At 45.3% G+C, this 26,385-nt stretch overlaps 1 protein-coding gene across 4 annotated transcripts in view; it reads left to right on the plus strand.

Annotated features, from left to right (window-relative positions):
- thsd7ba (thrombospondin, type I, domain containing 7Ba) overlaps positions 1–26,385 on the plus strand; it is a 148,353-nt gene that overhangs the window by 119,180 nt on the left and 2,788 nt on the right. For 3 of the 4 annotated variants that reach the window (XM_028991648.1, XM_028991647.1, XM_028991649.1), the window contains exons 16-28: positions 19–197; positions 10,926–10,931; positions 12,892–13,025; positions 13,119–13,272; positions 15,377–15,518; positions 16,971–17,086; positions 17,379–17,496; positions 20,149–20,294; positions 22,007–22,178; positions 24,308–24,481; positions 24,681–24,776; positions 25,346–25,428; positions 25,862–26,054. In XM_028991648.1, coding sequence (XP_028847481.1) covers positions 19–197; positions 10,926–10,931; positions 12,892–13,025; positions 13,119–13,272; positions 15,377–15,518; positions 16,971–17,086; positions 17,379–17,496; positions 20,149–20,294; positions 22,007–22,178; positions 24,308–24,481; positions 24,681–24,776; positions 25,346–25,428; positions 25,862–26,054 — 1,713 coding nt within the window. The remainder of the gene's footprint in view (positions 1–18; positions 198–10,925; positions 10,932–12,891; positions 13,026–13,118; positions 13,273–15,376; positions 15,519–16,970; positions 17,087–17,378; positions 17,497–20,148; positions 20,295–22,006; positions 22,179–24,307; positions 24,482–24,680; positions 24,777–25,345; positions 25,429–25,861; positions 26,055–26,385) is intronic. The other variant, XM_028991650.1, reaches the window with a different exon arrangement.

Below are 26,385 nucleotides of genomic sequence, written 5' to 3' on the forward strand. Positions count from 1 at the left end.
CGCCTGCCTTATTTTCAGGTCTGGTGGAGGAGGTCTGTCACATGCCCTGTCCCCTGGACTGCAAGCTCAGCGACTGGTCGCCATGGTCGCCCTGCAGCGCCTCCTGCGGCAGCGGGCTGAAGGTCCGGTCCAGGTGGCTGCGGGAGAAGGCGTTCAACGGCGGTCGGCCGTGTCCGAAGCTGGACCTGAAGAATCAGGTGAGGTGTGCAGGGAAATGGGGGAAAGAAACGTGGTTAAACCTCCCACTTAGAGCCAACTCACGTTGTGGCTGTTTTCAAGACTCATTATGGTGATGCTGATGAGGCAATGTTATTAATATTAACAATAACCCACCGTTATTATTTCAAATTAAATGCCTGCAGGTAGTACAAGGTTCACAGGGTCAGCTTTTTTTCCGCTTATTAAAATGTTTCTTCCGACTGTGTAACACGGCCTCGCTGGTGAGAGCAGGGCAAGACGCTACACAGCAGCGATAACTCTGTTTAATTTACTGCAAATGTTTTTCTCTTCGTTAAGTCCAGGGCACCGCAAAATGCCCCTCAATCTCGATGCGGCGTCCAAATCTCAGCATTGTCCATGAAATTGATTTGTTTTTCCCGGCCTGCGCTGTGACCGCCGAGGTCCCAGTAGGTGCTAATGAGGGAAGTGTGGGTAATTACTGTATCTGCACATTAGCGTATGGATCGTGAGACTGTGTAACCGGATTTTTGGTCGGACGTGTTCGACAACAGAGCTTTATTTTTTTTTTATTCATATATATTTTTTTCATTTTCAAATTGGATGCCTTGAATCTCTCAACTGCCACTCTATATGGCCTTGTTTAAAAATAGAAGTACATGAGATTCTTCAATACCAATTTTTTTACAACATGACCACATCACTTTTTGGGCTCACTTGGTTCAACGTCCAAGGTCCACACAATGTTGCTCTGTTCGTGTGAATGCATGTAGCCTAGTGGGCAACACAGTCGTCGGGCAGTGGTGGCCTAGAGGTTAAGGAAGCGGCCCCGTAATCAGAAGGTTGCCACTGAACAAAGCACCGTCCCCACACACTGCTCCCTGGGTGCCTGTCATGGCTCCCCAATGCTCACCAAGGGTGATGGTTAAATTTCGTTGTGTCACCATGTGCTGTGCTGTGTATCACAATGACAATCACTTCACTTCTTCTTCACTGGCCTGCGAAGCAGGTTCAAACCCCATTTACTGGCATTGTATCCCTGAACAAGAGCTTTAACCCTGGAGCGTCTCCAGGGGGACTGTCCCTGTAACTAAGTCACTCTGTTTACGGGCGTCTGCTGAATGCATTTAATGTGAATGTAGAGGTAACAAAATCCATGCTTCTGGATACACCTGTCATACTACCCATGACAGCCATAATGGAATTATTTATATATTTATAATGTATAATGTCTGGATTTCTACCCATTACCTATTATATGTGATTAACATATTACATTGTTATACTCACTTAATGCTCATTTGATGGTCTATATGGAATTGTTTTGACTGGTCACATGACACTTAGGCTTATCATGCAATGACCTGTAGCATTCCCAATGTATTAGTGAGCCTGTGCTTTTCATCAGTACATGGTTCAAATGGTGAAATCGTAATATAAATGTAGTGTGTACGCTTGAATAGGCTTTAAAGGACACAGTTTTGCAGAGGTCAGTATGCAGATGAGGCCAGCTGCGTGAAAAATATTCAAATGTGTTCTTCTCGAGCTTTGTGTACAGATGGTTAAGTGGCCTATAACAATCCTCATATGCCCTCCGCTAACAGGGCCTTTTATGGTCCTGCACCCCAATCAGCAAACACTTTCACTAATGGTGGTGTTAAACTTTCAAACCGGGATACGAGCGCTCGTTGTGAACTTTTTTTTAGCAAATGGCCATGTTGCGCTGATACCTGCCACCAGGACATCAGTCCAAACGTTATTAACGCAAACACATATAAATGCCAGGATGGAGGGGCCAGAGCGACCCCTCTGTGGTGCTGTGTAGAGGATTCTCCTGAGCCACATTGTTAAGTGAGACGGACCAGGCCATCTGTTGGGGGATTCGTCCTGGGAGCACTACTTGCGCGCAGACGAGACAACTTCCGCTTTGCATACTAAACATTATACAGCATACTGTATAACATAGTGGAAGGGTTCCGCTTAATGGCATGTCATGTTGTCTTTTTTTTTATTTTTTTATACCAAACTGATACTTCACAAAAGAAAACTGACGTTCCCAAAGATCTGGCTATTGTGTATAGAAGACCAGATATTAAAATGGCTAATCAACACATTAATTTAATCACATTTCAGTCTCAGGAAAATAACACCATGACCAAAAAACATACTCTTAGTTAACATGTAATATTTTAAACATGCTCCATAAAGTATTCTGATATTTTATCTTCTTGTAACACAACATTTGTGTAAATGATATGTATACAGCCGTGCCGGTGTTTCTGAACATGATGACATTGGCATAGCACATTGCATAACTATGGCGTCCAACACTTTCAGGCTCCACCACTTTTACATGCTAGGTTTTAAGTGGCATGGAAGACAGATGGCGTGATAACATTGTGATAATTATATAATATCTTAATAAAGTTGTGCAAGACTAATAGTAGGTAGGTGTTTCCCCATACAACTGGCAATATGATTGTTTTTTTTTTTTCATTTTATTGTGCAATTAAAACAAAGTTATGGACTGGCCGAGGGCCTGGCGCAGAGTACGCGGTGTTTTGCGGTAGTAATGTTGGCCAGTGTTGGCCTCTGCCCTCGCGCAGGCGTACATGCGCGGCCCCCAGAGACGAAGGCCGCTGCTGTTGCTCCGCAGCCAGTGCGCACACCAGTGTTTCATTGCTTATTTATAACTCCGGGCATTATGTTGGGAGAGTCCCTTCTCATCTGCTGCGCCGCTCCTGCCTCAGTTTAACACAATAAACAGCTGTTCAGTATGGACGCTATTTTCCTCCTGCTGCCCATTGATTGTCTGTCGCTCTCGTTTTTTTTTCCGAAGACGGGCTGTTTTCGTCGCAGGGCACAGACAGATCCGAGTTCTAAACTCCCCTCCCTGTGCGGCCGCTGTCACCGGGAATTTGCCGCCACTGCTGCTGACGCCGTTCGGATTGGATTTGAATCTCTCTGTCCTGTTATGTTTGCCGGAGATACCTGGCCCCCACCGGCGTGAGGGAGTTATGGGACTCGCGGCAGCGTCTCCTCAGCCGTCCAGGTTTCCACTGACTCGACGAGACGTCGACAAGGCTGATTTTCTTAGCTTGTCGCCATACTTTTGTTGATTAGAATGTCTGACGGTGTGGGTCCAGCGGCTGGATGTATGAGTGAAAATGTCAGATCTTTGATTGCTTTCCCGTAGCAGCACGAGGAAGTGCTGTTCTGAATTCATCATTGTCGCCCATCTGATATTGTATCACCGTAGCATAAAAATGACACCGGTTCATGTTCTGCACTTGTAAATACATCTCCCGCCCTTCTGAGACATATAGATATCGTTTTGGGCTGCTAGAAGCCATCGTAATACACGTAAAGTGGAAACACCAATGTATATTTTTTGTTCAGGGACGACACTCAGGCCGCACCTTATAAATTGCTAAAGACTGCAGAACAAAAACAGTAATCACATGCAGGAAAGAATAGATAGAAGGGGGGGGGGGGGGGGGGGGGGGGGGGGGGGGTACGAGTATGCTATTTCCATTGATTGCAACAGATACTATTCTCTCCAGATCCTTTTTCCAGCTCGTCCGCAGCTAGAGGACCATTCCTCATTCAGCGCCTGGAGCCCAGTGCAGAGTTCTGGCCCGGTCGTCTGCGATGCATTTCTCCCGCTGCCATATGCCAGGCATCATACGCGCTGAAACAGCTCGGGCCTGTGCTCACACGGCCTGCATAATTTAACAAGAGCTGTAAATCTTTACTCAGTGGCCAATTGTGGGCCATAAAAACCTCCGCTCAGTCATGCACACCCCATGTTAAATATCTTAAGCATCCCACACTTATCTACCAACTCACTCCGGGGCATTAGCGTCCTTTTAACTCTACGTTTAGAAATCATGCATGCACGACAAAATCTGTACGTGTTTGGTATAATGCATTCATTTAAATAATGGAAGGCCAACTGTCACAATAAAACAACGTATGAATGAAGAGATGTGGAGTTATGTACTTAACAAAAAGGGGAGACCTGGCCTCCACCGTCACCGGACCTGAACCCAATCCAGTTTGGGGTGAGCTGGACCAACAAGTGGTAAACACCTCTGGGAACTCCTTCAAGACTGTTGGAAAACCATTTCAGGTGACGACCTCTTGAAGCTCATCGAGAGAATGCCAAGAGTGTGCAAAGCAGTAATCAGAGCAAAGAAACTAGAATATAAAACATGTTTTCACTTATTTCACCTTTTTTTGTTAAGTACATAACTCCACATGTGTTCATTCATAGTTTTGATGCCTTCAGTGAGAATCTACCAATGTAAATGGTCATGAAAATAAAGAAAACACATTGAATGAGAAGGTGTGTCCAAACTTTTGGACTGTCCTGTACATGTTCAGCGTGTAGTTAGAATCTTCCTTTTTTTGTCCAACTTGTGCCTAGCTAGCCGCTATTTGCAGAAAAAAACAGCATGTTTTGCTACAGCAAGTTTAAAGTACGTTTTCTCATCAGCCGTGCCAACGAAGACCAGCTTTGTCCAGCAAGGTGGTTTTGTGCTCTTTGAAAACAATTTTTTCCAGATTAAGTTGCTGCCCGTGCTGGTCACACCTGCTTAGAAGGATGATGTTGAACAGGGAACTTCCAGCAAGCTGTACTCCGATGTTCGATAGAGCAGTGCTGGGAGGGACGTTAGATGTGTGATGGGAAAAAACACGTTTCAGAGCACTGAGGTACAATAGACTGTGCGTTTGGCTGTTTGTTGGCCACATTCCATTCCCTGTGTGTCTCTCTAATGACATATTTGAAGAGACACCATTGCCACCAGGGGGTTTGTAGAAAGGCTCTTCAAGAAATGTTTACCTGAGGCTGGAAGGACGCCTTCATGTGTTGATTGAAATTCAAGTTGTGTTCTTATTACTTACCCACTTTAGACCGCCGGGTATGCGTAAAGACTGCAGTTTGTTGAACAGCATTTCACTCCGTGTCTCCCATCTACACCCTTCATTTTTGTTCATGGAGGCGCCTCGCCGTTTTATTTTTATCTTACTTTTCAAGTATTTTTTTGGCAGCCAATTACGGCCGTTATTTGTACATAAATCAGGATGCCGGTAATGCACTTTGATTCATGTTCCCATCAGCACGAATGGTTTAAACATGCTTTACCACATTTTCAATTTCCTCTTCTCCTCCTGCCTTTTTTCTTTTGTCAGAAGGATCGGTTATGTGCCGGAGGGCAGTCGAGTAAAGCTCAGGGGGGAAAACAGAGGTTAAAGAAGATCTGACGCTTTTCCGAAAAGCAGGAAAACCAAGAAGAAGAAAAAAACAGCAGCAACTGTGCAGGCGCCGTTTGCAGTTTTCATAATGCAGCTGTGATGCGGCGTCACCGACCAACAACGGGCTTTCCGTGGTAGCCGAGCACATTCCCCACCTGACAGGTCTCATCAAACCATGTGGCTCAGGCCCTCACCCCAACAAGCAACCATGTCCTGCCTTATTGAACACGGCTAAATCAATAGAGTTTCCATTTGCGTCGCTCGCCTTTCGATCCGCTGATTCCACCAGGGGGAAACATATTAGTGTTGAATCGCGAGGTAAATGAGATGTTATGCTTTGATACTCCTTGTCAAACTGCTGACCGCGTTGCGATGGTGCGGTGGGGAAGGCATGCCGGGGCGATGGGAAGATTGATGTGTTGATTTGGGCCGGAGCGCCGCTTCATTAATGGCTGCTCTTCTGTGACTGGCTGATCCTCTCGTCAAGTTGAGGAATTGCCTCTGACACGGGAGGATCTGCGTCTGCTCCGCTGAATCCAATTTAGCTTTTCGGGGATGATTAGCATCGCGTACAATCTGAGTTCATCTCACTCACGTGAATCTGTATGCTGGCCCAAACTGGCGCCGCTACCGTATTTGCATTCGCCTGAGCAACATAGGAAAGGCGGAATTGCTAGAAGCCCACGGATTTATGATTTTCTTTCAAGTGAAGTGATAGTCATTGTGAAGCACTACAGCACACGGTGCACACAGCGAAATGTGTCCTCTGCATTTAACCATCACCCATGACAGGCGCCCGGGGAGCAGTGTGTGGGGACGGTGCTTTGCTCAGTGGTACCTTGGCGGATCAGGATTCACGGGTCCACTTCCTTACCCACTAGGCCCCAAAGTAAGTAAGAGGCGGCTGTGTAGCTTGAGCCGTATGTGGTAATGCAATGCTATATATAATCTTCTAACAAATGAAGCCATCAGGATCCCTTCTGGGGGCGGGGTCCCTTCACCCAGAATCCCTTGTGCCACCCTTCATGGTGTTTAAGGCTGAATGGTGCGAATGCCGAGCAGGACGCGTCCTGCGTGTTCTTTTTTCTTATACCCTGGGCCGTTCTGGCCGAGATGTCCTTGTTAATTACAAACTCCCCATGAATCTGCATATTGTTCAGACGGTCCCGGGTGGCGCGGAGCTCAATTTACTCTTGGAGACTCTCCAGATTCGTCAAAGTCCTCTAATAGTCCAGATGGCCTGTAGCATTTGGTTCGGTTGCAAAGGTTAGGAGTGACTTCATCAACTAATTATAATAACAAAACGGAGAGTGTCGGGGAGAAAATAGGATGAATAAACGTCCACTTGTCATCTGACAGCGATGGAATCCCTCTTTGGAAAGGTCATCTGTGCGCAGAAATCTAATTTCACCCATAAACGTGAGGAAGCTTGCTCTAATCAAAACACACATCAGACACCAACCATGAGACGTTTTTACATTTCTTTATTCATTTCTGAGGATTAATTAACTTGCGGGGACACAGGTCACAGATAAGAATCTCTCCTTGTGCTGAAGCTCTTGTGTCCCTTTTGACACCATTTTAGATGCTAAACTGGGTACTCGGAGTGCAGTCTGGCCTGAAGTGTTGAGGAGCTTCGCGGGTATTAGCCGATAAAGCTTTTGGGTGCTTCAGGGCTAATATTTGTTCATTTTTCCCCATCTGCCGCTAACTCGCACCTCCTGCTTTCACCCTCTTCACCTGTCGACAGCTCCCTGTGAGAAAGAAAGAATGGGCGCTGGCCAGGATGACTGGAGTTTATCCCAGGAGGCTGCCCAGAAGTAACGCTGTGAGGTGGAGAAATGTCTCGCTGCATTTTAGTAAACGTAAGGAATGTACCAGGGGTTCCTTAGTTGGTACGGCTCACCAGAAGTCAGGTGTGCCGTAATGATATGCTAAACAACGTTTTCAAACCGGTGTTAAGGGCAGCGCTAAGCACTAAACGTGGGGCTAGTTTACTTGTGTGAATGGATACGGCAAGAAAGAGGGACCATCTTTAATAATGTTTCTGCATGTGGGGAATTTGAGAATGAAGAAGTCTCATACATGAGAGCTGTCCCCTCTAGGGCTGCACGATTTGGGGAAAAAAAGACATATTGAGATCAATATTGCGATATGATAAAGGGCACTTGCTTGTATATCAATGAAAAGTCGCATACAAATTACTAATAGTGAAATGTTTAATTTCAAAGTGAAAGATACAAACTACTTATAACAACTTGAAATGCCCAGTGCTTTCAAAATACAATATTCTACAAAATTAAATAATCACAAAAAACTCTACATTACTGTGGAACGACAAACCCTGGTAAGGCTGAACAATTGTTTTGATTATATTTGGCCATTATAAAGTCCCATATTATAGTTCTTACGTTTAACCAAAACGTTGTTTGGAGGCTGACTTGAACACAGGGATGCATAGCTTTGCTAGCTTAGCTAAGGTTAAGATTTGTAAACTGAGGTGAATTTCTTTAGGAAACCTTCAAAGTTTGAGAAAAGTTAACTAAACAGCTAAGAACAGTCTAAATAGTTAATGCCTACGTTTAGCCAAAACGTTGTTTTGTAGGCTGACTTGAACACAGGAATGCACAGCTTCGCTAGCTTAGCTAAGGTTAAGACTAATAAAACGGGATTTTATAATGGCCAAATATATTCAAAACAATTGTCCCGCCTTACCTATGAAATGTAATCCCCCGGGATCTGGTTTGGAGCATACAGCAGTTTGTACAGCCCCAGGCAGCACAAGAGTGAGGCATTGTTATGCACTCCTCTCCATAGACATGTTTATGCTTCATGCCACAGCAGAGCCTATCGCAATATGGCGGCGACGTTGACGTATGATGCAGCTCGTCAGGCGCCGTCTACCCATATGTCTCCGAATCGAAAGTCATGTGACCAAACACGTCACATCCGACTTAAGTGAGACTTCAGTCAGCTCGCAAACTTTGAGAGAATGAGTGATATGTTGCCGATTCAATCCATGTACTAATCATGTAATCGCACAGACTGACATCACGATTACGATTGCGATTAGATTAATCGTGCAGCACTAGTCCCCTCCTGTTTTTTCAACTCCGGCTATGAAAATGACATTAAAGATGACTGGTGGTTAGTTTCTCTTCCTCGATATGCAGACTGTATACTCTGCACTGGTTCGAAATCAGTGCCTGTAGAGTCTGCTAACTCCATTGCCATCTAAGAACATTTTGGCATTGTACGTGCTGTAACTGTGATCCAAAGTGTCAGATGTCAGATTACCGGATGCCAGTCAAGGCCTCCAGGTCAGAGACACGGTGTTCTCTAGCCCTCCGTTTCTCTCTCACACATACCAAACTGCGCTCAGTGCTTCGGTTGTTGAGCGTTAGCTCCTTGCGCATTGCAAAGCCCATGCTGTTCATCGCTCGCAAGATGACCTCCATGTGTGAGGTGAATCTTCTCCGCTGTTTCGGTCTCCTGGCTGCTTCTGGTGCGGTACATCACGTTCTTGTGGAAAATGGCTCCAAACTGCGCGTTCCCGTGATTTCGGCCACATTACGCACGTTCATTATCGTTGGAAGCCCTGGATTCCCACATCTGCTCGGCTTACGGATGCAAGCTCACAAATCAGAGGTTCTCCGCCTTCGTTTTTCTTTTACTTTTTTTTTTTTGGTTTCAGCTTTGCACCCGTAATTTGCGATTTGGACACCAATGTGTCAAAGCACGGGTGTATTAGAGTCCATCATTGGAAAGGCATTCATCTTCTGAGGTCGCTCCACAGCACAATTGTTTTCTATCACATCCAGGGGCCAAGTGACAGCAATGGCCCAATCTGTTTGAAGTCTGAGTCAGTCCGCGACACTTAAAGAGATTTATAGAGTGCTGGCTTGCCTGTGAGGCTTAGCATCCAAGTGTCCCTTTTTTTTTTCCAGTGAAAAAAGCCTTCAAGTGTGCAGCTCTGGGGTGTTTACAGGATGGGCTTTGAACGTGTGTGTGTGTGTGTGTGTGTGTGTGTGTGTGTGAGTGTGTGTACGCCTGCCCACGACTGCGCGTGTGATTTCAAGAGACCCCGCAATCATCCGATTGTTATTATGACTTCAATTTCATGACTCGCGGATACGTTAGGCGCTTGCATGCTAATCACGTTGGCGGTTTTTTGTCATTGGTATGGAGCAGGCGCGCCGTTTCCTTGCACACGATCTCTGTATGGTGATGAGAGTGGTTTACCGTCTATTGTGCCCAAATCCACTGTGACCAGGAAACGCAGACAAAGCCTCGTGGAAATTTTTGTTCGCGCAACTGTACAACGCTCTCCAGCCACACAGCAGCGGTTCTCAATTACTTTTACAAAAGCCAGGACAGGGAACGGAAGCACAGGCGATACGCGGGGAGGCATGGAGAGTGTGTTTGCTGTACACGTTGTATTTTTCACCGAGAGCCGAGGTGCCCAGCGTGCCTGGCACATAAAAACTCGACAGAACTAAACGCAACAGCAGCCCACATCATGGACTACACCACAAAAAAGGAATCAAAGTCATTCCTGTTTATGAGTTCCAATGGATGATTCTCACAAAAGGGGTTACAGTCTCGCAAAAGGTAAAAGAAAAACAGCGTGCTGTCAAAACACATCATACCAAGCAAATTATGAACAGAACTAATATTTACAGTAATGGATGCATTAGATGCATTAGAACCAGAAGACCCAGGTTCAAATCCCGCTTACTACCCTTGTGTCCCTGAGCAAGACACTTAACCCTAAGTTGCTCCAGGGGGGGACTGTCCCTGTAACTACTGACTTTAAGTCGCTCTGGATAAGGGCGTCTGCCAAATGTCGTAAATGTAAATTAATTTTTTTCCTCACAAGCAATGTCTACGACATGTAACGCATACATTATACAAAATCAGCATAATAGCTGATCTTTTCTTTCTTTCAAAACATTCGTAATCTAGTTGCCGTTAAATAAGACATCTTGAAATGAGTGTTGGGGGGGGGGTTATCTTATTTTAGTTGTCTTTTATTTGAGCCAGTACAGTAATTTCAGGTAATCATGTGTCATTATGTAAGTCTTTCTTTGTTCCTTTAATATAATTGTTTGTTTTTTAGTTATTGCATTATATTGAGTATTCAGTGGCTACGCTATGAAGTTCATTGTGTTTGTGACAGTGTACCGGTATTGTTGTTTAATGGCTTTTACCACTTGTGTGAGAATTACCTAAAGCTTACTATCACTAGTTATGTGAAGGAAGTGTACTGTGTCCTGTAAGTCTTAAATGAACGTGAGATGCCAAGGAAGCAGTCGGCGGGCCTTTAATCAGCATTTTGGTAATTGATAGAACTGATCTGCAGGCAGACCGGCGGGCCTAGGCTACAGAAGTCGGGGGCCGCGAAGCGCACTGAACTAATGGATATATCATTTCTCTCCTCTCTTCCTTTTTTTGCTTGTCACGCACTGCTAATATGGACGTCTACAAAGGCTCAGGTCAGTGCTGCTCATTCTGTGTTTATGCTCTGCTTTTCGTTAAGACTTCATGCTGATGACCCTTCACAGGGCCGGACCTGGCGGGTACCGGGAACAATGGATTTATTTGATCTGAGCGCTTGCTCGGCGCACGCGGATGAGAAGTGATATGAAGGGCACTCAGCGAAACTCCCATCTCCATTTCATTTGCTGCCCTGATGCTGAAATAAAAAAAAAGAAAAAGGAAGTCCAGGGGACTTCAAATCCTGCAAATTATCATTAAAGACCTTTGGAGGGCGACTCTGCGTTTTATTATATTTTTAACTATTTATTTAGTTTTTTTTACCCCATAACCCCACCACCGCCACGAAAAAAATGTTCTCTGAATTGAAAGTATGTGAGGGAAGAAGGTTTGAAAGAGAGGAAAAAGGACAAAGCGAGATGAGATGGATGGGAGAGAAGCCCTTGTCCGTTCCTCTGATCCGGAGCGAGAGACGGGGGGAAAATAATTTGTCTGTTTTGACAGAAGTGCTGTTGATAGCCGCTCCTTTTTTGTTCTCGCCGTGTAGATGGAGACACTTCAGTCGCTGCATTTGAAAGAGCGCGTGTAGATGGACGCTCCGTGTTCCGTCAGGTTCTCCTGTGTTCTCCCGCCATGAAAGGTGTCACCTTTGGCCCATTTGACTGGCACAATTACGGCCAATCTTCAAGAAGCCACATTAATTTTATTCCCTGTCTTTACTGCTCCTTACAATATTTACGCAGGTTCCTTGTCGTACTCGCTCGCCGTGGACTTTCACGGTCCGTAAATTAGTTTTATAGCGATTGTAATGAAAGCAATAAGCCTGCGCGAAGAGTCGGTGGGTACTGTACGACAGGCTGTCTGCCGCGACTATCCGAACACGCCGCCGCACGCAGCTGCTCGGCCAGATGGGAAATCATGAGAAAGCGTGAGTGGCGTCTGTGGGGACGGAGACGGCCTGTTTGTGGGTTTTTTGTTTTTTTTTCTTGCGATTTATGTTTCTGCGTGTCACCTGACGCGAGGAAGGCGTTGTGTCCCTGCGCAAATGCTTACAAGGCTGTTTTCCTCGGTTCGTAAAAAATTGAATTAGCATGCGTGAGGCAGGAGCGTGATCTGAATCAGTAAAGGATGGTGCGATGTGAGGTCTTCCTGTAACATCTCAGCCACTGCCTGATCTGAAAGAATAAATACATGGATCTTGTTATGAGTGGATAATCCTGCCTTGACAACTGGAAAAAAAGAAAAAAAGAAAGAAAGAAAGAAAAGTGACAGGGTTGCTCTCTTCATTCAGAGCAACCATGTAAACTTTGTCACCATGAGCGTGGCCATGGTTGCAACCATCCACAGGTTCCATAGATTGCCCAATCATAAATACCCCCAATTTTATATTTTTTCGTGCAAGACTTTTATTTTTGGTGTGTTAATTATTCTGATGCCCGGACAATGAGGTTTATTAATGATGTTTTTATGAACTAAGATTTAAAGTGGGAGGAGCCTGTAGGTCTGACTGGCATGATTTTAACCCCCTCTTATCAAAAACTGTGACATATGAGGCTGAATCCTCTTAGCGTTTAAAACAGACCTGCTCAATGAAGAGGGCTTTTAATATTTCAGAATTCATTGATGTTATTACGACTGGCTGTGATGATTGTCTTTTACTCTGGAAAATCTGCACAGCTTTTCAAATTGTTGGCCATATCTCAGATTTTTTTATTGTTCGATTCCTCTCATGCCACATTAAGTTTGGGTTCACATGTGTGGGGTTCACATGCCATTGTCAATTAAAATGGAATAGAGCTTAGCTGTCAACTTGTTGATTCTGCTCCTGATTCAGATGTTTTAAATTATTTTATGCAGCCAAATGACTCCAGCATTGAGGTTCAGTATTAACTGAAATATGCCGACTGTCCGCAAGCAGCGTCTCACACGCCTGCTGTGTGTCCTCGTGTGTGTCTGCAGGTGTATGAGGCAGTGCCTTGCTACAGCGAGTGTGATCAGTATGTCTGGGTGACGGAGCCCTGGTCCGTCTGCGCCATCAACACCGTGGATGAGCTCCCCGCCTGCGGTGAGGGCGTGCAGAGCCGCAAGATCAGGTACCCCGGCACTTACCCCAGCAGGCCACCACCAGTACCTTCTACTGTATATGTGGGGGTGTTTTTGACTCCTCCCCCTTCCCAATGTTCTAGGTGTGTGAGACACGGGAGCGAGGGGCACGGTGCCAGTCTCAACGACAGTCTTTGTGACCCGGAGGAAATGCCCGATCGAGCCCAGACCTGCTTCCTGCCGTGTCCCAACGACTGTGTCATGTCTCACTGGAGCCGGTGGAGCTCCTGTCCCCTGGTAAAACCATGAGTCAGTTATTAAATAACATGCAGGAATTGTATTCAGTTCAGGTATGTTAGATTAGGTCTGGTGTGTTAGATTGTCAATCAAGTGACAATTCGAGGCATCAATGATTTGGCGGGGCCTGAAAAGAACACCCAGTGCCCTACTTGACATTCAGCGTTCAGTCCAAGTTCCTCTGCAAGGTGATGAAACTCACTCAGCTCTTGTTTCAGCTTCTGAATTTTCAAATTCGTTTTAGTTCTTGTCCATCACCAGCAGCCGAAACAAAGCAAAAGCCCCTCTGCTTTCCCTGCCCGTCCTTTTCCCCGTTAGCCGCTGCCTCAGATCCCACCACATCACTCGGAAAATGTTTACAGGGTGTTTGCAGCCGTGTTCTGCTCTGAACGACTATCTGCATGTATGAGCTCACTGTTAGAGCAGGGGGTGGGGGGGGGGGGGGGGGGTCTTCAAAGGAAGCTCCAGGAGGACATGTGGTGGAACAGTGGAGCAGTGTGGTACTCGAGCAGGGTCTGGTCTCACTTTGACGAACCGCTGCATCCAACTGTGCACACAAAAGCACAGAGCCAGTGCCGAAAGTGATAATGTGCCGGAATGCAAATGACTCCCTAATAATAATGGTACATTTGTTATTCTAATTAACGTTGTGCATAACTTCTTTTCCCCAAATGGCAGCTAGTTGAAATGCAAATAGGGGATGGCAAACAGAACTGGCGTCGCCTGTCCCGGCCCAGCCAGCGGAGCGGGCGGAACATTGCAAACCGAACCGTTTTTTTTCAAATTAGATTATTAGTTCTTTTGTACAGTGCCTGCGCTACAACCTGCGCCGATGTTCCCTTCGTAATTGGATCGGTATTCATGAGCACGTGTGCAAAAGTAAAAAAAATAAAATAAAATAAAAACAACCAAACGATTGAGCTTGGTTAATTAGTTTCAAGTTTTAGATAATTATCATTAGTACGACTGTGCGTGGATCCGGATGATTGCCGCCCATGCTAACGATCAACGCAGCCGATCAGTAATCCGAAGATGAGGCCGGTTACGCGGTTAAATGGTACTCATTAAAACTGTGGCGTTGATGGAGATGCAGATTAAGACCTGGTCTGCTGAAGAGTTTTAAATGTACAAACGGGTGAGAAGTGACGGGGGGACAAAACAAACATGAAGGACCGTCATTACGGGCACAGCGCTTCACGTCAGTGATTCTCCGGCGTCTTTAACGCTCTGGAGGGATGGAGGAAATGTTTATACAAAAAAATCCCATTTTGTTGTTTTCACGGTGGTGTAGAGCTTCATACTCATTAAAGATTTATTGTTGTGCCCAGTAAGGTGGAACGAGGTATTGATGTACTTGCACATCTCATAAAATTAAAATATCATTAAAAATGCCATTAGTTTTTTTTCATTAATTATTTCATAAAGGAACATACAATTGATATTTTTACGTTGGTTTATTTCAGAAATTAGATAGCGTGCGTGCATATTCTTCATCTTGACCCATAGTGATTTGTTTGAAATGTATATATAATTAGAATACATTAGAATACAGATTGAGTGCCCTTTGGTGGTCTGTCGGCCCACCCAAGGTGGGTCCCTGCGCACTAAAAATGACCTTTTAAAGGCTTCAAGCACTGTCGATTAAGGTGCTGAAGTTCATTAAGCATATATAAAGATTATATCCATACATCCTCTCAAAAATTGTTACCTACGATTGCTCACAATACATAAATATCTTCATTTACAACCAAGAGGTAGCAGGTTTTAGTTTTTGAGTGAAAACACATTTTTATTGTAATGTTTCAGAGATATATCAGAGACCAAATCCTTAAAAGCATTTTTTTTTTTTTTGTCCATGCTTGTCTTCTCTGGCAAAGAGTCATGGTGTGAAGCTGTATGTTCCCCTGTATTTCATTTACATTTACAGCATTTATCAGATGCCCTTATCCAAATCGACTTACAGCCAGCCATTACAGGGACAGTCTCCCTGGAGACCTTCAGAGTTGAGTGTCTTGCTCAGAGACACAATGATGATATAGTGGGGTTTGAACCCGTGACTTTGTGGTTGTCTGATTCTAGGCTTTTTGTATTGACTTCTCTGCAGCCCTGCGACCCGAGCGCTGCGAGGAAGAGGAGAAGACACGTTCTCCGTCTCCCCGCATCAGGGGAGACATGTCCGGACGACGAGCAGACAGAGCCCTGTGTCCTGAACAGCACCTGCTTCAGCTATCAGTACAACGTCTCGGGTGAGCCCCTCACTGCTAACATCACCTGTCACCACAGGCCACGCAGCAGCGGCGTTCAGAGCAGCTCTCTTACGAGGCAGATGAATGCATTTTAATGAAAGTCGTTTTAAAATTGGACACGTGGGGCAAATTGCCCGCGCTGCGCTGTGAGCATGATCTGATGCAAAGAGCTGGCAAGGGCGCCTTGCTCGCAGTGTACCGCACAGAGACGGGCAAATCTGCTCTATCGATTATCATTTGCTGACCATCATGCCTAGTATTACTGAGACAGAGCAGCCCAAATGATTCCAAATGGTTTTGAATTTCATTAATCACAATTAACATCCCCAACATCCACCATATTTCATGCTGCGGCTATGCCACGGAGATAAAATTAAAAGAGATTGCGGACGTCTTTGACTATAAAATAGTATGGTGTGCTTTCGTCATGCTGGGAGAGAGAAAAATTCCGATCTCATCTGACTAGAATGAGGTTTCCTTCATTTTACTCAAGTCGGTAGGCGGAGCCAGGTTTCGGTTTATCTACCAACAGTTTCGGCTTATCTACAGACAGTTTCAGCTTAACTACCAATAAGAGCGCGGCCACTCTTATTGTCCTATCGCCTAATCACTAATTGTGTATCCCCCAAATAACACATCCAAACATTCCTCAGGTATTGCTGGGGAAAAAGGGGTGGTGTGAAAGAGCTCCTTGACCCTACGGTAGCTTTTGTGGTACAAGATACAGGGCATTGTCCATCGCGTGGTACTGGTGACACGCTGAGGTGCGTCATTGGAATCCGGACAAGAAGGCAGCAGCAGGAGGAAGTCGTCTGGGTCCACGTCGGGTCCTTCTGTCAGAAACAGTCTGTGCAGACAGGGAGAGGACCAAAACGCCTGACTTTCACAAATCGGGGGATTTATTCATAAAAAAAACCCCATGATACAGGACAGTGGGAACACATGGACAAACATTCAGGAGGCAGTATAAATACATAGAACAGCAGGTAAAAACAGTGAGGTAGTTAGGGCATGGACCCCAAGGAACTCCTGACTTTCACAAGTTGGGGGATTTACTCATAACAAAAACACACGATACAGGACAGTGGGGACACATACAGGACATTCAAGGACCCAACAAGGACTAAACACCAGGAGGCAGTATAAATACATAGAACAGCATGGACCCCAAGGAACTCCGGATTGTCACACAGATCCAGAACACCCCCGGTCAGAACTGTGACAAAACACATAACATTTAACTATTTAAATATAACCCGCACATTTCTTTCTCATAGTGCGCGCAAAGCATGATGGTCAAGATAGCTTGGTCGGCCTCCGCTGGCACAATAGCAAACAATCCCCATGCACTACATTGCATTGAAAATAGGGCCCAAAAGCAACATGCAAAAAAAGCATAGTCTGTCTTTTCAAAGATGTGAATACAAACATTCGGGTGTTTGTGTATTTCAGACTGGAGCACGTGTCAGCTGAGCGAAAACGCCCTCTGTGGACAGGGCACCAGAACCCGGTTCCTCGACTGCATTCGCAGCGATGGGAAGGTCGTGGACTCTGGCCTCTGTGAGGAGGTAGCTTCTCATTTCAGCAACGCTGTGCACTCCCAAGCCGTCGGGTTTAATTCCGCCATTTTCTGGCCATTTAATGCAGTGGAAATCCTAGGATTCCGTGTATGCCTTGTTTGTCCTGTTTTTGCCTCAACAAACAAACCACAGCCCGTTGCATCATGTGCAAGCAATCGCTGGCGTTCGGTGGATCTGGGAGGGGGAACCAGAAAAATAACTTCAGGTGCAAGGCTGTGCTGTGACAGCGCAAATTTGACAGGTGCGGAGACAGACCTGTTGGCTCTCTGCGCTCTTGCAGCTCGACTTGGAGAAGCAGTGGAGGCTGACAATGAGCTGTGCGGTGGACTGTCCAATCAACTGCATCGTATCGGCGTGGACACCTTGGACCGAGTGCTCGCAAACATGCGGCAACCAAGGTACGGCTTCTGCTGGCTCACATACAGAGAGGGCTGCGAGGGCTGTTATACGCAATGTGCGTAATTCAGGGGACTTGCTGTGAATTGCGAGCGTACGGAGCGGAGACAGGAGCGCCTGTGGGGGGGCTCTACGTGTTCTTCGTTTAAATTTGTTTTGTTTATTGATTGAAAAAGTCTGTCGTCTTGCTCAAAGTATTTGGCAGCCACCGAGGTGGTCTCACTGAAAAAGAACCGGTGTGGATTTTTCAGTCATTCTCATCATAGGTACTTTTCATAGTCTAAGCCTTATCAGGGCTCTTAGTTTGTATACTTGATATTCTATAGAAATCGAACGAGAATTGCTGGTGTCTTCCCATTGTAAGTCGCTTTGGATAAAAGCGTCTGCCAAATAAAGTAAAGTAAAGTACTTTTCAACTGTGAAGTATGGAAGTTAAAAAAAACATTGTATGCACACTGTACAATTGGTAGCTGACAAATATTTTTTTGGCCCCGCTATATGCATTTTAAAAATTTGCATGTTGAAGAATGGGAATCTCACTTCTAAGCAAAAAAAATCCATGTGATGCACATTTAATAATTAACTGTGCAGCCCAACTGTTAGCGCATAACATTAACATGCAAAACAAGAATGCGCTTAATTATTAATACTGTGTTTGGGGATTAAGGGTTAATGATTTTAGGTTAACTAAACTTCGCTTTCCAGGCATCTCTGAATATTTCATTAATCAAAGTTAAATATTCATCCCGTTCATTAGCAACATTGTGATATCCTTAATTTAGCATGGTGTGGGATGCTATTTCATGGAGGACGGATCCCTATGCAATCCTAAAGCGGCTTATTATTTCAACCATTCGAGGACAGAACTTCACCTTACAACAGAACTTTTATGTTTTACACTTACACACCGAACAACACGCCTCAACAAAAGGGGTTTGTTGAAAAAGAGGGAAAATGGCGCACATTTTGCCGCAATGCAGATTGAATGATCTATGTTTAAACCAGACTCTCTGTGACAGGCTGTTTACTTGGCGCGGAAACTGCAGGGTTAATTGCTGTGACTGTGTGGAATGGGCTTTTTCATGCCCGTCCGAGCCGAAGGCCCGTCCACGCTCGCCTCCGGTTCGCGCGTTTGCTCTGTCACATCACAGGATGCCGCAGTGCTGTTTCAATGGATTGCCCACTTCAGTCCGCTACTGTGTTGGTACTCCTTGAAGGGAGCACAAAATATCGGTTTGACCAGTGGTTTTGGCCGTTGAGTCTCACTCCAAACTCTCTGGCGCAAAAGGCTGAAATGAGCGAGGCAAAGGACTGTGGGCTTTTATATTTCGCCACAATCCTTTCAGCAAAACGCCCATAGCTATCATGGGCAGGATGCCACCTCCCATTAGTGCCATTGCTATCTCAAGTAGCAAAGTGTTCGTAGTTTGAAGAAGTGGAGTGCAAAGAAATTAGTGGCCGGTCCACCAATCTGGAGTCTTCTTCGTTGTTGGTTGAGCCATTACAGCAACTCCAAAAAACTGATGGTAGGTGCCATACAGTGGAGATGTACGATATGGACAGGCTAAAATGTGAGTCATCATTTTTAAATTAGTATTTGGTTTCAGTGCATTTCATTTGAATGGCTTAACCAGTGTTTTCTCGTCAATGTTTCTTCTGCTTTGCTGCCCTGTTTTTGCTGGGGCTGGCATTCTAATTAGCGGCCACACATCCCTCCGGGTTCCTTCAGGCGTCCTCTGCTCTGGCTCAGCAAAAACTTCCCTCACACAGAAGATGTCAGCTGTCCCTGTGTTCAGTGCTGCCAGATTGGGTGTCTTTGAACAGTATTTATAAAAGAATGCTTTAAATAGCCAAAGACAAATTGGATGCACATATACAAACATAGACATCTCTCTCAGGCAGATATGTCTTCATTTTGGCTTTTATAAATCATTTGTTGGACTGGCAAGTGGGTGCTAGTAGCCTAGTGGGTAACACACTCGCCTATGAACCAGAAGACCCAGGTTCAAATCCCACTTACTACCATTGTGTCCCTGAGCAAGACACTTAACGCTGAGTGTCTCCAGGGGGACTGTCCCTGTAACTACTGATTGTAAGTCGCTCTGGATAAGGGCGTCTGATAAATGCTGTAAATGTAAATGGCAACACTGCCACGAACAGCTTGCTTCAATGGAAATAAAAAGTAAACACACCCCTGGTAGGTTGTTGTGATGTAAAAACTGAGACCACAATCCCCTTTTTGCCCTCTTGAATGTGACTTATAACATGTACAATTCAAGTGAAAACCAAGCCGAAAATACAGAGAGCTGGTTGCTTTTATAATTTGTTGAAGTACCAAATTTTTTACATTTCATCCCACCTGGCATGGGTGCATACTCACACCACCACTGCTTTTATAACAATGTTATATTATTTAATGAATCCATTATTTATGATTAATGACATATGGTGTTTATTTGGATCCAATTTTTAACTTTACTCTTGTCAAAGCCAGTGTGTTTGGAGTTCTGAGTACTCCATAGTCCACAGTCCCTTGGTTTATCAATCATCCTTCCAGTGCGAGAGGCTGTGGGCGTTACCAGATATTCCCTCATCTCCAGAGGAGATGTGGAGAGCCGATGTTTGTGTTTGGTGATGGATGCCCCTGTCTGCAGGTCAGATGATGAGGTCCCGCAGCATCCTGCAGCCGGCCCACGAGGAGGGACGGCCCTGCCCCTCGCAGCTCTCCCAGACCAAACCCTGCCCCATCCGGCCATGCTACACCTGGCATCTGGGGGAATGGTCTCCGTGCATCGTGGAGGTACACCCCATTTCATCTATGTTCAAGCTGCTCACACTACAGGCAATTTTAGCAGCAAAAAAAGGGGGTAACTCAGTAGCATTAATGCCAGGTGTTGGTCATAAATTAAAATCCCCCCCTCCCCAAAAAAAGTCACTCACAGATGCAGAGAGCATCTGAGACTGGGAGCTTTGTGTCATTGAGACGTGAGGTAGCTGCTGATGAACCGCAGATTTATTTATTTATTTCTAACTGCGCTCTTATCGTTAAAATAAGGCAACGGCGGCTCGCTGATTTTCATCTCCAGCGCCGACTTCATTTGCTCTCTCATCTGAATTGGCTTTTAATTGAATGTCCTGGGGTCTCCCACACACCCCCAGGGCCCATCTTTGCCTGATCAAATGCAGCGCCTCCAACAATCTCAGACTAAGAAGCAGCTCACTCTCGCTTTAGCCTCATTCCTTACACACTTAAAGTTTAAGCAGACGTGTGCAGGGTGACTAGAAATCACATACAACCACAAAAAAAGATTATCAAAAATTTGGTTGGTGTAAATTCACAGTTTTGCAAAAGGTTTTTCTTATGCATTCCTTTTTTTTCCACTGGGTAAATGAATTCTCCAGCACATCCAAGATTTTCTCAGTGGGGTTAAGGCTGGAACTGTGTGGTTGCCGATCCATGTCTCATGATCCCATAACCATTCTATCACATTTAGAGTTCCTGACATATTGTCGTATTGAAATTTGATATTACCATAAAAACATTGAATGAAAAGCCTCATTCAGTATGTTCAGGCGGTCAGCTGACTTCATTTTATTGTCACACTGTGCTTCTGCATCCAGACCTGATCAGCTGCAGCCACCACAGATCAGAACACTACCTCCACAGGCTTGTACAGCAGGGCCCTATGCATGATGGGTGCAAAGGGACCTTTGTCCATTCCAGAGTCCTATTACTACTGTTGTTTTCATCAACGAAATTTATGAAGCAATATCTTAGTCAATGAACATTTTTGTGACAGAAACTAGATGAGATGCAACGTAAATGCTGGTCATGTGATGATAACTATAATGTAATATTGCTGACGAATGAAAACAAGACTAAGTATGCAAGACTAACTACAAAAATGTCTACTACTACTACATTGATGAAAACGAGACAAGACTTTATTTCCTCTTGTTTAATCTCATACAATTAGACATAAAATTCACTGCACAGAAACAAGCAGCGGCAAACCAGTACAGCAGAACCCAAGTTCATACGCTTATAGCTGTTTCCCACATGTGTTCGCTACAATCTTTTGATACCCCCTTGAATGTTTTGCATTTGCAAGTGCAATTCTCTTCCATTTGCTGCATTATAGAAACTCGTATTAAAACCAAAACACTAAACTGGTGAGCCATTACAGTCGAACAATGAAAGCCAATGAAAACCAAGTCATGTAACCCATCTTTTTTTTGTCCCCCAGTTTTATTTAAATGTTATTGATTAAAACAAAACACACAAATTTAATTGCATTTTGCTAAATGATTTTTTAAAACTCTCTAGTGTAATAATACTCTGAAAGAAATCATGGCCACATACAGCATTATATAACTTTATATATATAAAGTTTCTAAATGTAGATTTTTTTCTGATTTGGTCACAGTCTTGAAAATAACATGCAAAAGCCAGACTGATAATGCGTCTTTGGCAATCGGGTTTCAGGCTGTTAACCCGGGATATCCCTGCAGGGTGCTGACTGTGGCGAAGGGGTCAGGGAGAGGAACCTCACCTGCATGGTGCACTGGGGCATCTGGCCGGAGCACGTCCCTCCCAGACCGGTGGAGGACGAGTGGTGTGGGGACCGAATAAGCAAGGAAAGCGAGCAGGAGTTGCAGCATCCGTGCTTCGTGCCCTGCCCAGGTACAGTTTTTAAAAATCTCTTTACAAGTAGTGAAATGTGCTCTGAATTCAGCCACCGGTGCAATAAAGTGAAAATATATAACGGTTTACCATTAGAAATGAGTGAATAGTGTGTGTGCTCTGGTTGATAGAAATAGACTTGAACAGACATGGCATCAGTGCGGTGGAGAGTTCAGTGGTGTTATCATGAATGCTGAGTAGTTGAGAGGTCCTGTAGCCTGAGGATAGAAGCTCTGTCCTGGCCATGATGCTCCTGAAACGCTTGCTGCCCCTGTCCCACTGCATTCGACCGGTGCTGGAGTTGAGATCCAGCAAGAACCTGGCCCACATTTCCACCGATTGGAGTGCCCGGAAGGAGTCGAGGGACAATAATGCAACCGCCGTTGATTCTTTTCGTCTTCCACATGGAAGAAAGTGGAACAGGTTCCAGATTGGAAGTAGAAAAGGTCATTTGCATATAAAAAGTGCTGTTGCTATTCAATTTATTTCCACTAACCAAATCAATTTAGCAGATTCGCTCTTCTTGTGTTATATGCTGTCCTGTCAGCACTTACATTGCTCCATGCTCCTGGAGCAATGTTGTCTGATCTAACTATGCATTGAGAAGAAACTATGCTTTAGTAAAAAAAAGAAATATTGGATTTTTCTTTTTTTTTTCTTTTTTTTTGCTTTTATGAAAAGCAGGAAGCATCACAAGCTCTCAGTGGCAGCTAATATAAGCCAGTTATTATACAGAGGCAATGTGACATTTGCTATGTAATAAATGATTTAATACGTAATGAATCAGAACGACTTGCATCCACTGTGTTTTAAGAGGATTTGTTAGAATGGGGTTCAAATGGAGGATTCTCTGGCTTGAGTGTGAAGTTCCCTCAGAAGATGCCTGCATGTGATCTCTGAGGAGGTTTCTGTTCTGCATTGTGTGGAGGCTCACCACCATTTATTTACTGGAGGCTTCAGGCTCAAAAGCTCTTTTGTGACACAATCCACGTTTAAGGCGTTAAAAGGAATTTGTTCGGTCCGAGAGTCGAGATTTTGGGGGTTAATTCAGCCACATTGACTCGGGCAAAATGAGGACATGCATCCATCGACTTTCCTTCTTTCCATCCGAAGAGGTGCGGAGCGCTGTGGGCGAGAAACATCCGCAGTCTGTTCTGGTGCTGGGGGGGGGGGAGCACTCCACGCCGCATGATCCGTTTCACAGGCTCCAGCGAAGGGGTGAAAATAGACTAGTGCCATGAAGATGAAAGATAATGAGCTGCTTCACTGCACAGATTGTCACTAATAGTGAGCCGGGGCACAGAATCAAAGGGATGTCATGGATGGGGAGTCGGCGCAGTTGGGGAAATTGTCGCCGCGGAACGCAGCCTTTGTGTGTGCGCTAAGTGCAACTCTCGGCTGTTCAAGAAACCGACGAAAAGGTTCGAGGTTTGGCACCTGACGCAGGTGGCCTTCGTATTTGACCCGGTTTGAAAGGAACGGGGACGCCCTGCATAGTCCAGAGCTCTTCGCCTTGATTGCAGCTGTGAGTCCATCGACCTCGATGCGCCGGGCTTTTGCAGGATTTCGCCCCACTCTTCTATAAGCTCAGTGAAACTGCACCGGGGATCTCTTGTTTTTTTCAGGGCACCCGAAGGGTCTTCTGCTGAAGATCGACTCTTGCGCCATTTTTATATTCTCTTTGTATTGGTAGATTCCCTCTTGTGTGACCAGAGCCCCTGTCCCATCTGAGGACTGCCTCAAGGGTGCTGGACAGTGCTTTAAATCTTTTATTTTTTTGAGTTGATTGGGGTTTTGACATCAGTCTCATTGGACCACACGACCCTCTATCACATGTGCATGTCTGTCTCGTCTTGAAAAGACGGCAATAGTGATAATTAAATGTCTTTAATTGGGCCCTGGAAATGTGGTTACTATCACATCCGTTTTTTTTTTTTTTTCTACTTGTGTGTCAGTAAGCCTGAGTGGTGTTGAGAAATTAATTTCCATTAATTAGTCACCTTCACTCTGCCATCGCCATCAAGGGTGTTTCTGAGTGTTACATTTGCATATATAGAAGATTTAGAAACGTAATTATTGTCTGTGAGCACCGTCACTGCAGTGCTGGTGACCTCGCCGTTGCTCCACAGGAGACTGTCACCTGACGGAGTGGTCGAGCTGGAGCTCGTGTCAACTCACATGCCTCGAGGGGCGCAGCTTTGAGATGATGGGCCGCCAGGCTCGCTCCCGAGCCATGGTCATCCAGGTGCAGGAGAACCAAGAGAACTGTCCCCAGCAGGTCTTCGAGACACGTCCCTGCAAAGGTACAGACCCCATCAGAAAGCTAAACCTCCTTCCAAGACCTTGTATGCCCTGCATTCTGTGTTACCGCTGCATCTTCTTTTTATTTCCATCTCCTGTCATATTTGATGCCCTGTTTTGCTGAAGGAATGTCGAGCAGAAACCAAGACCCCGTCCCTCAGGGGTCCTCAGCACTGGTCTAATGCGTGGTCTGTCCTGTAGGAGGAAAATGCCACAGCTACGAGTGGAAAACCAGCAGCTGGAGCAACAATGAGCGATCGGTGTGGTGCCAGCGCTCAGACGGGGTCAACGTCACAGGTACAAATGAGACGGAAAAAAAACAAAGCGCAACCTCAGCATGTTGCACTCGGCACTATCCAGGGGAGGGGGGGGAGCGAATAAAATCGAGTGCAAATAAAAGGTTTCGGATTGGGTTTACATTTCCCTAATGCCGCTGCCATTGATCAGACGCCGCTAACCAACCGCGGCCATCAATAAAACACAGGCCTCATGGAGGGTCAGAAATCCATGCAAACGCAATGAAGCGCTAGCGGGCCGGTACGGCTGCACAAAAACGTTGTTTGCGTGGTTTAATCCACAGTAAATAACAGCCAAACCTGGTGTTACCTCAGCAAGAAATCGTCCCCGGCACGTATGTGAACTCTCACGCACTCATCAGTGAGCGCTCAGGGACAGCGTGAAGCCACGGCATTGTTGTTTCCTTCTACCTTGACGCGTAATTTTCCATTTCGGAATTACGCCGTTCACCAATTGATCCGAACTCGCAGTAGACCACCTTGCCCCATTAATCACCCGTGACGCTATATATGTGTGCTTATCAGTGGCGAAGGGGGGTGGTGGTGGTAATAATTACCTCTGTGGCCTAGGGGGGTGTTTCCTGCAAAGCCGACCGACGACCGTTCGACACTGCCACCCGCCATGCACCAAGCCTTTCTCCCACTGTACTCAGGTGAGTGTGTAAATAATCTGCTACTTTGAAACACAGCATGCTGCGTTATTACACCGTATTGCTTTGCATTTGTAGCAACTATTCATTGTGTTTCACTTAGTTATGTAGGTTTAAAAAAAAGCAATGCAGCCCAGTGTCCACAGTTTCTGGAAATGGAACGTACTGTACATTCCAAGATTGCTTTCTACTGCCCCCATGAGCATGGCATGTGTAATTGCACTCCATTAATAACAATGTTCAGCTTGTCCCAGGGGACGAATGACAGAGTGGGTGTGAACATAGCATTTTACCACATGTAGTAAAAGGAATCACACTTTATCTTGTTAATAGATACATCGTTCTCTATACATACAGTAATAAGCTGACCAACGGTGTCTTATTAAGTGTCTGACAAATATGACCCTTATATGGACTCATGTCTCATGTCCTTTAGAGCGGAGTGTGTGGCTGTGAGAAGGGCTACACGGAGGTGATGACCACCCATGGTTTCCTTGACTACTGCACTAAGACTCCTGGGGCCGACAGCAAAAAAGCTGATGTGAAAACCAACTCCGGGAGGTTAAAACCAGGGCCGTCCCACATACAGGACTTCTTTGGGGAGTGGTCCTTACGGCCGGTTGGACCAGGTATTGGACCTTTTCTGCTGATCTAGTTTCCAGAGCAGCTTACAGTCAGTAGTTACGGGGACAGTCCCTTTGGAGACACTCAGAGATTAGTGTCTTGCTCAGGGACACAATGGTAGTAAGTGGGATTTGACCTGGTGAGTTTACCAAATTTGTATATTTTAAATAGGAGAAATGAGCACGTTGTTATCATTTTGCTGCAAGACATACAAATAAGTATTCAATTTCCTGTAGTCACTCACAGTGGCTGGATAATTGTCATGATCTGAGTGTAATAAAAGGGAAGAATTTGTTCTTTTGGCCCTTAGACCCAAAACCACCAGAGAAGACACCA

This window comes from Denticeps clupeoides, chromosome 9 (assembly GCF_900700375.1).
Source record: "Denticeps clupeoides chromosome 9, fDenClu1.1, whole genome shotgun sequence".
NCBI lineage: Eukaryota > Metazoa > Chordata > Actinopteri > Clupeiformes > Denticipitidae > Denticeps > Denticeps clupeoides.